At 32.0% G+C, this 14338-nt stretch overlaps 2 protein-coding genes across 3 annotated transcripts in view; one reads left to right on the top strand and one right to left on the bottom strand.

Moving 5' to 3' along the window:
- The first annotated feature begins 302 nt into the window (after positions 1 to 302).
- The window catches only part of Son (Son RNA binding protein), a 49970-nt gene continuing 35934 nt past the window's right edge, over positions 303 to 14338 (top strand). Inside the window, exons 1-3 of one of the 2 annotated variants that reach the window (XM_072544056.1) lie at positions 303 to 968; positions 2597 to 3035; positions 3098 to 3464. In XM_072544056.1, coding sequence (XP_072400157.1) covers positions 428 to 968; positions 2597 to 3035; positions 3098 to 3464 — 1347 coding nt within the window. In that variant the 5' untranslated portion in view covers positions 303 to 427. The remainder of the gene's footprint in view (positions 969 to 2596; positions 3036 to 3097; positions 3465 to 14338) is intronic. The other variant, XM_072544046.1, reaches the window with a different exon arrangement.
- Positions 8114 to 14165, bottom strand: LOC140450426 (uncharacterized). The gene is made up of 3 exons (XM_072544067.1): positions 13806 to 14165; positions 10814 to 11053; positions 8114 to 8314 (listed from the first exon to the last, which is right to left on the bottom strand). The coding sequence occupies exons 1-3, from the start codon at positions 14142 to 14144 to the stop codon at positions 8120 to 8122; spliced, it is 774 nt and encodes a 257-aa protein (XP_072400168.1). The 5' UTR covers positions 14145 to 14165; the 3' UTR covers positions 8114 to 8119.

Consider the following 14338-nt stretch of genomic DNA (forward strand, 5'->3'; position numbering starts at 1 on the left):
AATTACTATTTAAATGGGAATAAGCCACAATTAAGGTTAAAATACGTTTATTGACGTTTATATTTCCACTTCGGAAATCGTTCTCAAAATACAAACATTTTGTTTTTGCAAAATGTAACTGCAAAATGCAAAATGTACAAAAAAAAAATGTAATTATTAACTGCAATTAATATGAGAAGACGCGAGTATTTATTCGTTCGTGTTGTTCGTGTTAAATTTCTTTAAAGTTAACCCCTAGAATTATCCAAGCCAAAGGCCTGATTAATCAACCTTATACGTTATACTAAAAAGAAGAATATAATGTGTGACATATGTCATATGTCCGATCCTATGACATTGTTTGTTTAATATTTCATATACAAGTTTTTAATTTTTTGAAATACTATCATTAATTTCTCAACGAGTGTAGTTACTTTTTTAGATCACAATGTTTTCTATTAAAGAAGAAAAAGAACAAAAGCCAGAAATTGCAGACCTTCCCCAAAAATCTTCCATGGAAATATTGTCAGAACTTTTCAGCACATTTCATGCAGAACCTCCAGTTATAGTAAAAAAAGAAAAATCAGAGGAATCTAACAAAAAGCATAAGAAAAAGAAAAAGCATAAGAACAAAGAAAAAAAACATAAGAAAAAAGATAAGAAAAGAAAAAGATCTGTTAGTAGTTCATCAAGTCTCTCTGAAAAAGAAGACAAAATGGATTTGGCACAAATTCTAATCAAACAAGAAAAAGAAATTGCAGAAATGAAGATAAAACAAGAGCTGAAGAAAAATAGGATAGAAAGTGCAAATGAGAATAATGAAGGTGATATAAAGAAAGAAAAGAAAAACTCTAAAGAAAAAGAAGTTGAGGAAGTAATAAAGCCTAGTTCTGCTAATAAACATAAAATTATTATCAAAGATATTAAATTTAAATCCTTGTTTGATTCAGCCATAAATGAAATCAAGAAGAAAATTGATGTCGAGGAAGGTATGCATTCATCATTTACTTTTATTTTCTCCTAAACTTTATCATTCAACAGTGAATTAATTGTACTATATATAGTTTGATGAACAAGAAATTGCTTCCTCTATCTTGGCTTTTTTAGGAATCTTCTTATCTTACCACAGATCAATATATGATGATGTCTAACTTTCATATCATAACTTAAGTAATTTCTCTAATGTACTTATGTTAGTTTTATAAGTTTATACTAATTTTATGATTATCATCATCATTCTGGCTTTACAATCCTCCATGTGTCCTAGCCTCCTCAAGAATGTCTCTTCAGTCATCCCTATCCATCGCCTTTCTCTGCCAAGCATGTATTCCCATATTTCTCATGTCTAAATCTATGTTATCGTTATCAAAACATCACAACATGTTTTCATTACTTTTTGTTAGAGTCCAGGTCTGTGAACCATATGATAGGACTGGGCATATTATTGTTTGTAGAGTTTCATTTTTGTATTTCTCGATATATTGGTGGATTTAAGGAGATTGAGCCCAAAATAGCATCTGTTAGCCACACAAATTCTGCGGTTTATCTCTGCAGTAGAATTATTTTCAGTGTCAATTTCTCCCAGGTTACAAATTTGTTTACTTCATTCACTTCGATGATGTTGTTTTCTATAACAAGTGGTCATAGGATTTGTGGTTGCATGCTAATTTTCATATACTTCATTTTTTGGGTGTTTATTATTAAACCCATTTTGTAGCTGATTCTTTTAATGCTACATACGCCTCTTGTACAGTGTTTTCCATTCTCCCAACAATATTGATATCATCAGTATAGGCATGGATTTTCACTGATTTATTTTATTATATATTGAACCAATGGTTGTGATTTGTGACTTACATATTACTTTTTCCAGAGCCAGATTGAACAGTATACAGGAGAGAGGGGTCTCCCTGGCGCAGCCTGTTATTTGTTTTAGGTTCAGACATTTTCCCCTGAATTCGTACTATACATTCAACTTTTTCAAGAGTTAGTTTAGTTAAATTTACCAACTGATTTGGTATTCCTAGGTCTTTAATTGTTTTGAACATTTCTCTTCTATCTATCTCTTCTATTCACAGGGTTGTAGGCTGCTTTGGAGTCTATAAATATGTGATGATTATCTATGCCATGTTCCAGTGGTTTTTCTAAAATTTGTCTCAGGGTTGCAATCTGATGAATTATTGATTTACCACCTCTGAAACCAGCCTGGTATTTTCCTACTATCTGTTCTGCATATATGGTGCCATACAGTAACATGGTACTGTGGAAAATATTTTATATGCTACATTTAGAAGCGTAATACCTCTGTGGTTAGAGCATTCAAGGATATCTCATTTTTTGTGTATGGTGCAAAGTATTCCAATATTTCAATCATTGGGAAGGGGCTTTTGTGTCCATATTTTTTTTATGAGCTGCTGTAATGCAATTGGGGTGCCGTGGCCACTTTCTTTAAATAGTTTAGCTGGGAGATTATCTATTCCGGGTGATTTGTTCCTGGCTAGTTTTTTAACTTTTATTTTTATTATTGTTTTAATTATTTTTAAATATTTTATGATTATTTTGATTTTTAAAATGGCACTAGTTTTTAAATATATTGTAAATGTACATTTTATTCTAGGTGAACTTTCCACAGATTCAAATAGTTCAAAACAACATAAGAAAAAGAAACATAAATGCCACTCTAGAAAGAGATCAAGAAGTACAAGTAGGGACCACAAAGATAAACAAAAGAGATCCAAAATAGAAGATACATCAGATAGAGAAAAAGACAGGCATAGGAGACATAGTAGGGATAGAGACAACACTAGAGACAGAGATAAAGAAAGACATAGGGACACAAGTAGAAGTAGAGATAAGGATAAAGACAAAGAAAAGGATTATTATAATGGAAGAGATAGAAATAAAGACAGGCATAGGGAGCGTCAGAGATCGAGAGACAGATATAGGGACGAATATTCTCGAGATTTAGAAGACTACAGGAGGTCCAAGGGAAGACATAAAGATGATGACTTTTACAAAAGAGAAGATACAAATGAAAAGTGGTTTATGAGAGATAGGTACATATTGTATTTTGAATTTTTGGATTATTTCTTATTTTATGAAATCTTTTTTTATTCAGGTACAGAGGCTATGATTCAAGAAGTAAGCATAGATCATCTTCTAATGAGAGAGACTCTAAATTTGACAAGAAAAAACTTTTGGAAATTGCCAGACGGAATGCAATAACAATGATGAAATCTGGAAGTCTACCTGCTGCTTTAACTCTAGGGCCTCAGGCACAGGAAAAGGTTATTGCAGCTATTAAATCTGGTGGGAAAACTATTGAGGAATTGACTGATTTTTGTAAAACTCTTTCAAGGAAGGAAGAATTGGGAGAATTGTCTAGTCTTTCAGAGGGGGATGATAGTGACAGTGATACAGACAAACCATTTCATCATCCATTTCAAATTAAAGATAGACCCACATCTATAACTATGAATATAAAGGTAAGACTGCTAAGGATAAGTCAACACCCTAGGTTATTCCAATTTTTATTGTATATAGGGATATCTACCAACTTTTCTAGAATACCTATTTTCTCAATTTTATTCTGTGCTTCTTTTATATTACTTATTTATTAGCTGGCATTACAAGATTTACTCTACTTTTTTATTTCTTTCATAGGCTTCCCAATTTTCATTGTTACCCATTTTGTTATATGTATTTCAAAATTTTCTTTTGTTTGCTATATGTTGATCATTTTTATCCTTATTAGATTTTTTCAAAAATGTAAAGCAGCAATGCTAAAGTGTTGGAATAATTAGGAGAACCTGGAACAAGACTAAAAAATCAGTTTAATAGGATTAGGGAAGTAGATTAAATGCCAGATGAGTCGAGAAGCAACATCTGGGTACATGTGTACAAAAATGAAGAAGTTCAGTAATGTACAAACTAAATGACTATAAAATCATTTAGTCTCATGTTGAAAATATGGTAAATTGATAGATGGATAAGAGAAGAAACAAAAATCAAAAATATTTGAAATTCCATTTACTTAGTATTATACAAGCAAGTAAATGAAACAGCAAAAAAAAATAAAAAAGAAACTAAAAAAGGAATAAATTATTGTTCATGAAGTATTTGTTGATGTGGAGAAAGTATATATATATATATATATATATATATATATATATATATATATATATATATATATATATATATATATATATATATATATATATATATATATATAAGTAAACGTTATATATGTATATATATATATATATATATATATATATATATATAAGTAAACGTTAAATAGTGGGTTTGCAGCAATAAAAAATGAAACGTGTACTCTTTTAAATTTTTATTCCAAGCTTTCGGACATTGGTTATGTCCTTCATCAGGGAGCTACAAATGTGATTAATAAATTGTTGGCGTTGGTATAATTAATTAAAAATTGTTAAATTAAATTAACGTTTACTTCCTTACGTTGTCAGCAAATACTTCTGGTTCATTATATATATATATATATATATATATATATATATATATATATATATATATATACAACGCAAAAGTCTAGGGATATTTTTATAAATGGACGTATTTTGTTTATCAATTTAAAAAAAAGTAATACAAAATTTGTAGTTTAAATTGTTGTTTAATATGTCAAAAACCATAAATTGCAAAAAAAAACAGAAAATTGGAGCAAAAAAAATATATTGCAAATCACCCATGTTTCACATACCACCATAAAATGTCAAAAATACGAAATATAAACTTAAAATAAAGTATGGCCACTATGTTGGTTTATCACAGCTCTACATCTACTGTTCATGCTCCGAATCACATTGTTAATGTCTGCTTAAGGTAATTGTGTCCATTTTTCTCTCAGAAGCTCTTTTCATTGAAACTCATTGTAGATATTGCCCATATGTGGAGTAATTTTTCGTTGGAGCAAGTCTCATACATGCTCAATGGGATTCAAGTCCGGTGATTGTGCTGGCCACGGCAATACATCAATACCCACGTTATCCAACCAGTTTGTTACAATATGCGCAACATGTAGTCGAGCGTTATCATGCATAAAGTAAAAATTTTCTCCAACAGCAGCAGCAAACGGGCGCACAACAAGTTCAATAATAGTGTCCAAATATTGCTGACTTGTGAGAAAGCCATGTGGGAAAATGAGGTCAGTTCTTCCGTCAATCATGTTTCCGCCCCATACCATTAATGTACCACCTCTGTATGCATACACTTCTTGAAGATGTCGTAATCGTTTTCCATTTCCGGGTCGTCTCCAAACTCTTGTCCGACGGGAATCTGGATGAAATCCATATCTAGACTAGTCTCTAAACAAAACTGTGGCCCAGTCATTGTCAGTCCAATTCTGAAACTCTTGACACCAGATTAATCTTGCAGCGCGATTGCCTCTAGATAGAGGTGGACATCTCAGTGGTCGCCGACTACGAAGATTGGCTTCATAGAGACGATTTCTTACAGTACTGCTGCTAATTGTTACAATATGTGCAATTTGTAATTCATTAACCAGCTCGGGTGCTGTGATTGTTGGCTGCCTTCTGGGATTTAAAATTAAATATCGGTCTTGAGCGACGGTTGTAGAGCGACCACGTCCTGGATGTTGCTCGGCTGGACTCCCAATGTCTCTAAACTGACGATACAAATGACTTACGACGCTTTGGGAGACACCCAGCTGGTCAGCAACTTGAGTTTGTCGCATACCAGCTTGAAGGAAGCCCACGGCTCTATTCATCTCGTCCAACGTTAAATGTTGTCGTTGCATGGTAAAAAGACAATATCTTTAACTCACCTATTAAGCAAGAATGGTTTAAGTGACTAAAATTAAAAATAAACAAAACATAAAAATGTTGATTTTTTTGTCCCTTATAAAAAACATTCTAAAATACGTATTGCTATCAGTTTTACAATTTTTTTTTGATAAGAAGTGACTGTCTGTATCAACAATTAGAGGTTGAAAGTCATTCTCAGTAATTTTGAGTTTAAGAGATAAAATAAATAAAAATTCTAGTTATAGAAGTAACAAACATTTTTATTTATTATAAATTTACATATTATTTCAAAACATCCTTAAAATATAAAAATATGGCATTAAAAAAAGTCAGTCATTTTTTTTTTGCTTTAGAGAATTCGGTTGTTCACTATCAACAGCATTGTCTAAGGTATGAAGAGCATACAATTCTCGTTCTTCAGAGTTGCTGGTTTGCTCTATAAAATTCCGTAAAGTATTCGTTGCTATTCTTGCCTCTTTGATGGAAACCCATGGAGCACATGTCATTATTCACATCTTCTATGTTATCTTGATCATTAGTATTTATTTTATGAGCTACTGAATCGATAATTAATTTCATCATCAGATGATGTCCCAGCAGTCATAACTTCATCATAGCACATAACAAAATCCACAAAGGATATTCTTGATTCAGACACCACAGACATTCTGCAGGTGGTGAAATAGAAACATCTTCGTTTTCAGCTTCTCCTATTGATAACACTGTTGATGGAAAACCACAGTGTACATAACAGTTTGTTATTGTAGTCATAGTTACATTTCTCCAAGCTTTATCAACCATTATCATGGCTTGCAATACATCTATGGTATAATTCTTTTTTTATTCCATAATATCCAACATGTTCATGACAACTTCTTTTCGATATAATGATTTGAAGTTTTTAATGATACCTTGATCCATTGGCTGTAATTTTGATGTGATATTGGTGGGTAGATATTGGATTGTAATTGCTTTCATTTGGAATATCATTCTAAACTGTACAATTGTCAATGAGTAACAAGATATTTCTTATTTCTTTGGCCTTCTTGTTATCAATATTTTGTTTGAGTCGTATTTCAAAGGTAAATAGTTATTGAAATCATGAAAAACAATGAGCAAGAGTGTTTCTGTGTTCGACATGTTTGCTGCTAGCAAAATGGTCAAATGTTCCTTGTTATGTATCCCACCATGGCATTTATCATTTTAAAAAGTTAGTGTCTTGTCAGGAAGATGTTAAAAAAAACAGTCTTGTTTCATTAACATTGAAAATGTTATCAGTTTCATAACCATGTAACAAATCTTGCAATTCACTTTTCCATTTTTTACAGGTTTCAATGTTAACACTTACTTACTTTCAATGTTAACCCTGAAATTAGCCACTCACAAAGATTTAGAGTATATTTCGTCTTCTTTTTGTAACAGTGTTCCACTAACCCTGATATTTTTCTCCTACACTGCTCAAACCATTTAAGTAAACACTCCTTTAAGTCCTGAGATTCTGCAATTCTTCATCTTTTAGAGGACAAATTTTGACTGTAGAATTTTGATCCTGATATCTGATTCATTTTTTATTATCGTTGAGAGAGTACACATTGGTATGCCAAATTGCTCAGCAACATCTTTCATCTTTTGACAGCCCTTCACTGTTTCAAGCAGTTTTAACTTTTCAGCGAGACTCAAAGTTTTTAGTTTATGTTTCACAACACTCAGGTTTTAACAATTTTATTTGTTGTACAAATTGAAGTGTTGTCTATTGCGGTAGAATCGAACTACTTCTGATAGTTTTTCAATCGACAACAAATGACTTGCTTAAAGTTCAAATGAAATCAAAAATAATAAAATTAAATACCTCACACCAAGCAAACAAGCACTTGTTAACGTGAGTCATAAATCGCTTATTGTATACTCCCAAATTGTTATAAATCGCTTATTGTATACTCCCAAATTGTTTTCTAAGAGACAATTTAGATTGTCGGTAAATTCTTAGTAATTTCTTCAAAGTCACAAAGTTCTTGAAATAGTGTCAGCGTATATAGAGGTAGAAGCAATAATGTAACAAATAATTATAAATGTTGTGTAGTGTGCCTTGGCGACTAGCATAGATGGCCGTTTCGTTTTCATTGTTGAGTACTTTAAATGTTATTTCTGTAGTTTTCTTGATATGGTTGCTAAACAACTTTTGGTTATAATATCACCTCACTATTTTTTTAAATAATCTATTTTAAACATATTTCCTGTTTGAAATTACCAATAAGTATAATGCAACTATCATTAGGAAAATAATTGTATTATAATGTATTCTATACATAACATGTAACTATAAATAGTCTACAATCATCAATACCTTACTAATCTTCGACTTTTGTCTCTTCCGTTATATTTCCAAGCAATTTTTTGCTTGCAACAGGTAACTGTTTGATATCATCTTCCAATGAATCTTTGGTTCTCACGTCACCAGTTGAACTTCTTACATAGTCCTGATCATCTATATCTGAACTATCATCATCATCAGAGTTTTCTGCCTTTTGTAAGAATAACTTCACCTGTGAAATATTAACATATGCTGAAGACAATTATATATTTAGAAAATGTAATAGTAACTCAAAATAAAACGTAAATCCTTGGAATATAATAAATCGGAATTTATTATATTCCAATCTAATACAGGGTGTCAATTTGAAAACTTAAAAAATATACTGTAAATTTTTCTTTGTCTACATTTTAGTTCTCGGGTCCTCTGCTTTAACATATGTTTTAGAATAGAATAGAATAGAATTTATTTAACCAATATACAAAAATAGTTTTGTTTTTGACAAGTCAAAGGAATAGTGACAATACATATAAAATTTTTGGCGAATTTAAACATTACAAACATGTATATATTTAATATTAACAATTAAAAAAAAACACGACAAACACACTTAATGGAATTATAAAAGACATGAAATATAATTATAATAGGCAACTACCATGACCAAACTAGTACTATTGTGTAAAAGCTGTACTTAGGTACTCCGTTTTTGAATAGAAACAGTTTTAAAAAGTGTGATTTGATTTTAAGCTTAAACGATAACAAGTGAAGACTTTTTACTTCATCTGGCAAAAAGTTATACAAACTAACATCAGTCGATTTTTTATGCTCTTTGTCAACCTAATACGTTGTGCTCTAATAGCATCTCTAGATCTTGTATCGTGATCATGGACGTTGGAGTTTATGTTAAACTTATTTTGTTGGCATGAATTTCAATCTCATATATATATATATATATATATATATATATATATATATATAGAGTGAAGGTAGTATACCTAAGGCATAATACCTAAATCCAAAAATAAAGGTTTACAGTGTTCCCTATACTCTGCTCTTGCAAGTATCCTCACTACTCGTTTTTTTAGTTTAAAAATTCGATCTGCGTGAGAAGAATTACCCCAAACAGTTATTCCGTACTGTAAATGGCTATGAAATAGTGCAAAGTAGCACCTTCTAAGGGTATTTTTAGGAATCATATAAACTAAGTTGCATATTAAAAATATACTTGTAGCAAGTCTAGAACTTAAGTAATCTATATGAGCACTCTAATCCAAATTGTCGTCTAGAAAGATTCCTAATAGTTTAACACTATTTCTTGAGATATACTTCCAATCAGAACTAAAAATCAAATTCTGATTTTTCTCTTCATTTAGCTTTAGCCCATTATGTGCAAACCAATTTTTTGCTTTCTGGGTATCACTATCTATTTTAATTTTTAAATTATTCTGATTAATATCAGTATTTATGAGAGTTGTATCATCTGCGAAGCAAACACATTTTATAGGAAAAGTGTAGTGAAATAAATCGTTCAGATAAATAAGAAACAAAGTGGGTCCTAATATCGAACCTTGAGGTACACCATATTCAACAGTGTTTATATTGTAATATGTGATTTATTAATTATTATTATTGGAAATAAGCACACAACCACAAATCCTACTACCACTTGTTATAGAAAACGACGTCATTGAAGCTGTGAAGGAATTTATACACCTGGAAGCGTTCGTTAATACTAAAAATAATACTACCGCAGAGATAAACCGCAGAATTTGTACGGTCAACAGACGCTATTTTTAGCTCTATCCCCTTCTTAAATCCTCAATTATATCGAGAAATACCAAAGTAAAACTCTACAAAACAATAATACCCCGTCCTAACATATGGTTCAGAGACCTGGACTCTAACAAAAAATAATGTAAGCATGTTAGGATGTTTCGAAAGAAAAATACTAAGGCGAATATATGGAGCGGTGAATGACAACAATGGAGTGTGGAGAAGACGATACAACTTCGAACGTTATAGAATATACCAGGAACCAGATATTGTAGAACATATTAAGATGTACGTCTGAGGTGGATAGGGCATGTAATGCAGATGGAATAAAATGACCCAGCTAGAAAAAGTTGCTTAATAGACTTATTGGTCAGAGAAGTAGAGGAAGACCAAGGAACAAGGTTCCTTGATAACATCGATGAAGACCTGAGAAATATGGGAATACGGGCTTGACGGAGGAAGGGGATGGATAGCGACGACTGGAGAGAAATTCTTGAGGAGGTTAGGATCCACGCAGGGTTGTAAAGCCAGAATGATGTGACTCGTTTCTCCTTTATTTCCTCCGGTTTTGCTGTGTTTTCCCTGTTTTCTCTCACAATCGCTGATTACTATTTGGAATTTATTTGATCATTCGTTATGTATGTATTTATTTTTTATAGGATATTTTGTATCTTCTTCTCTTCTTCTTTTTTTGCTTGTTTTCTTAGTAATTATCCTAATCATTTTTTTCTAGTTTTGTTTCTGTATCTTTTGTTTTATCTATCAATTTAGTGTTATTGTAAAGTAACAATTGATATTTCTTCTGGACTTAGACTTACTTCCTTTTTAACGTGCTGATGAGCACATTCCTTCTAATTTATTGTTAATATTGGTTTATTCGACAAAATATTGATCTACCATTTCTACTAGAAACATAAATACAAAATACGGATATTGTAGAAAACACAAAACTTACCTTCCTCATACTTTTTAAAGATGACAAACTAGAAGATCTGGTTGGTTTTTTGAAAAAACCTGTGGGAATGTCTTCAGGTACAGGTGGTAAGTTAACTATCGTGGTTAAGTCGATCAGAGATTCTCGTGATAAGCTCTCAGGATATTTTTCATTTATATCAGATCTTACGTTCTTATTGGTCCAGCTAGGCACAGTATTTTCATAAAACTTTTTATCAAAGTGACGCATTTTTTCTGTCATCTGAAAGAAATGTATCGAAATTAGTTGAGTCCAATTGAATAATTTTTGCGGGGCCTTTATTTGCTGTAATTACTAGTTTTACTGATTTAACAGGTATCACTTGTGTTAGTGTTACACAAATACGAATAAATAAACTTCATGTAATATGGTTGTATCTATAAAAACAAAGTTTTGAAAAATCTGTACGATCCATAAAATTTAAAGTTTCATATACAATTCAAATAGTTCCCTATATATATTGACTGAAGACGGTTAATGTTTTTTTTTTATTTACACAAATATACCCGCATCAACCACTAAGGGTTATTAGCGGGGGCTTACGATTAATGTTATTATCAATTATATTGAGATTTACCTATTGAGAATTTTTATTAGAACAAACACTGAAAATAATACTCCTGATAGGTGCCCTATCAGTTTTATTTCAACTCTTACTATACTATAACAATTTTCAATTGAAGGTGTCTCATCTACAAATTGAACTGAGAGCTAACGGCAACAATGTTAAATGTCATAAGTAAATTCTTACCGGCACTTACCGGGGTTATTTTTTATTGTGTATGCTTCGCCAATGTGGATAAGTGAAAAGTAAGATGGTTCAATAAAATTTGCCCCCGTAACAATATACCTTCTGCATGCCGGTGCGACTCACCAGCGAATAGTTGAACAAGCTCGTTGAATACTTTGAAACATCGACAAATTTATCAACATTTCGCTGGTATTTATATTTACGTCCCTCGCAAAGAGTGGGAATGGGAGGAATAGTTTCTTCGTCACCAAGCGTCCATATCTGCATAGGCGTGGTGTGCTCTTTTTCTTGTGACTTTATTTTATATTTATTAAATAGACTTTATTATATTTATTAACAAACAACAGACATAGTAGAATAATATAATTGATGTTTATTCTTTTTATATCATTAAGATGGATGCCGAAGCGGATTCAAATAATGTACAAAGAAAGCGAAAGTTCATGTCGGTAAAAGAACAGCAGATTGTCTGTAGGTTCATGAAAATTTAAAAAATACACTTAGTACTGTGGAAGCTGTAGCTCAGTGTTCATTTTTGACGGGAGTATGCATGTCGAAAATTGAACGCAATTGTACGTGATAAAAAGGTGACTGGGATTGTGCAAGCTCCAAAAGTACATTGTCGTAGTAGAAAAAAAAATTGAATTGGACCAGCAAAATTTGGTACGCACTACTATTCATTCGTTTCTTTTTTGAGAATAAAGCGCCAACCCTCGAATCCATTAGGACAAAGGTAGTGGAGAATGATTTCATTCCAAAAATGAGCAAGGAGACATTAAGGATAATAATACATGAGGATTTAAAATTTATACATTCCAAACGATCCCGTAAATCTGTCTTGATAGAAAGAGAAGATTTAGTCTCATGGTGACGAAGATATCTTCGCTCTATTAGAGAGGTTCGTTCTGCTTACAAAAAGATTTATTGTCTGTACGAAACTTGGCTGAATGCTGGTCATATAGTATCTAAGATCTGGAAGATACTACTGTAACGAGTTATCGTCAAGCATTTGTGGACGATTTATCAACAGCGTTACGAGGACCAACGGGTAAAAGTATCATTTTAGACGATAGTCCAAAAAATGGGGGATTATCACGAACACATGGACGCCCAACGCTTTGAAAAATGGTTTGAATCCCTTCTTTGACGAGTCGAGCCAAATTCGGTAATAGTGATGGATAACGCGTCTTATCACAACTAATTAGTAGAACATCTGCCAACTATGGCCACCAGAAAAGCAGACATGCAGAGTTGGTTAGAACAAAAAAATATTCCATTTTCCGAGGACATGGTTAAGGTTGAGCTTATAAGTGTCATTAGACAGTATCGTTACAGATATCTTCAGCATGTTTTAGATACAATGGCTCGTGCCAAAGGCATCACCATTTTGAGACTTCCTCCTTACCATTGCGAGTTAAACCCGATAGAATTAATCTGGGCTCAAGTAAAGGGTTACGTAGCTCGTGAAAACGTGACATATAAAATTTTTGATATCCCACGTTTGTTAGAACTCACAATGAAACATATACGGATAGAATATTGGACTAATGCCGTAACCCATGTGATCAAGGAAGAAGAGAAAATGTGGAGATTGGACGGGATGGTAGACACTGTTTTCGATAAAATAATAGACGTAAGTGTGACTGGGGATTCCTCTTCGGACGAGTCGCTGGATTCCAAAACTTCATAAGCATAACTTAGGTAATTATTTCCTTGTTATGCAGTTCTCCTTCTATATAAATGGAATATAATAATTATTTTGCAAAGTTTTCTATTTTTTAAGTTGTGCATATAATGATAATTTAACATGATAATTTAATAATTATATCGGTCTTAGAATTTTTACGTAAATACTTATGTGTTTAAATAAATAAATAATTAAAATATATTATTTTGATACGCTTCTGCAAGTTGGTCGCTTTAAATGCGATATTGCCAATGAATCACTTCCAATTGAAAATTTTTATGGTATAGCAAAACTATTCATCATTGCCAAATACGAATGTTATAAGGGCATTCACACAATCTTTAGCTGTGGTTTTAGTCCAAAGCACAAATACATGTTAGTGACACATATTTTAATTTTGAATTTGATATTGAAATGGGAGACTAGAAAACCTTGACCGACAGTTATATTTGTCTGTTTTTTGCCCTAAAAAATAAATATTGTTTAACAAGTGTGCTAGGAGTGTAAGAACTCGTGTTTAAAAAGATAACATTTACTTGTTGAACATCTATCTCCGAACTCCAGCTTAATCCAGTTAAATGTTTATCTATGACAGACATCAATTCCTGCCCTTCTTTGGTCCCTCTGCCATTATTAATTTCCACAACCATTTTATTAGCTTGTTCCAGTACTCGTTTGGCGGTTGATTGCAACGCATTAACGGCATTTTCCGTTGTATTGATTATATTTCTCAATTGGCTGATACACTTTCTTCCTGAAACATAACACCTTCTCAGATCAACTCCCGCCTCTGTAAGTAAAATAGCGTTAGACAGATTATCTTGGAGACAAGAGGACGATGGAGATGTTCTTTGGTTTACATTTTTAAGAGACATTGCTGATTAATGTCAGTTTGATGTTTTGATTATAGTGTGTTTTGCTCTTACTTACTTAAAAGTAGTTTTAAACTAGCACTGACATCATAAATAACTTAACATATACATATACTTCATGCGCATAGTAACTGTCAATTATCGGAAAATAGTTTTTCTAGCTAAATAATTTTAACAAATTGATCAATTGATTTTTT

This window comes from Diabrotica undecimpunctata, chromosome 1 (genome assembly GCF_040954645.1).
Source record: "Diabrotica undecimpunctata isolate CICGRU chromosome 1, icDiaUnde3, whole genome shotgun sequence".
Lineage (NCBI taxonomy): Eukaryota > Metazoa > Arthropoda > Insecta > Coleoptera > Chrysomelidae > Diabrotica > Diabrotica undecimpunctata.

Excerpts from the sequence above, each read along its gene's own strand:
- LOC140450426 (XM_072544067.1), bottom strand. The coding sequence starts at position 14,144 with ATGTCTCTTAAAAATGTAAACCAAAGAACATCTCCATCGTCCTCTTGT. Across the intron at positions 11,054-13,805 it reads CGGAGATAGATGTTCAACAA|ATGACAGAAAAAATGCGTCA; the intron begins GTAAATGTTATC and ends CATTTCTTTCAG. Across the intron at positions 8,315-10,813 it reads CTTTAAAAAGTATGAGGAAG|GTGAAGTTATTCTTACAAAA; the intron begins GTAAGTTTTGTG and ends AATATTTCACAG.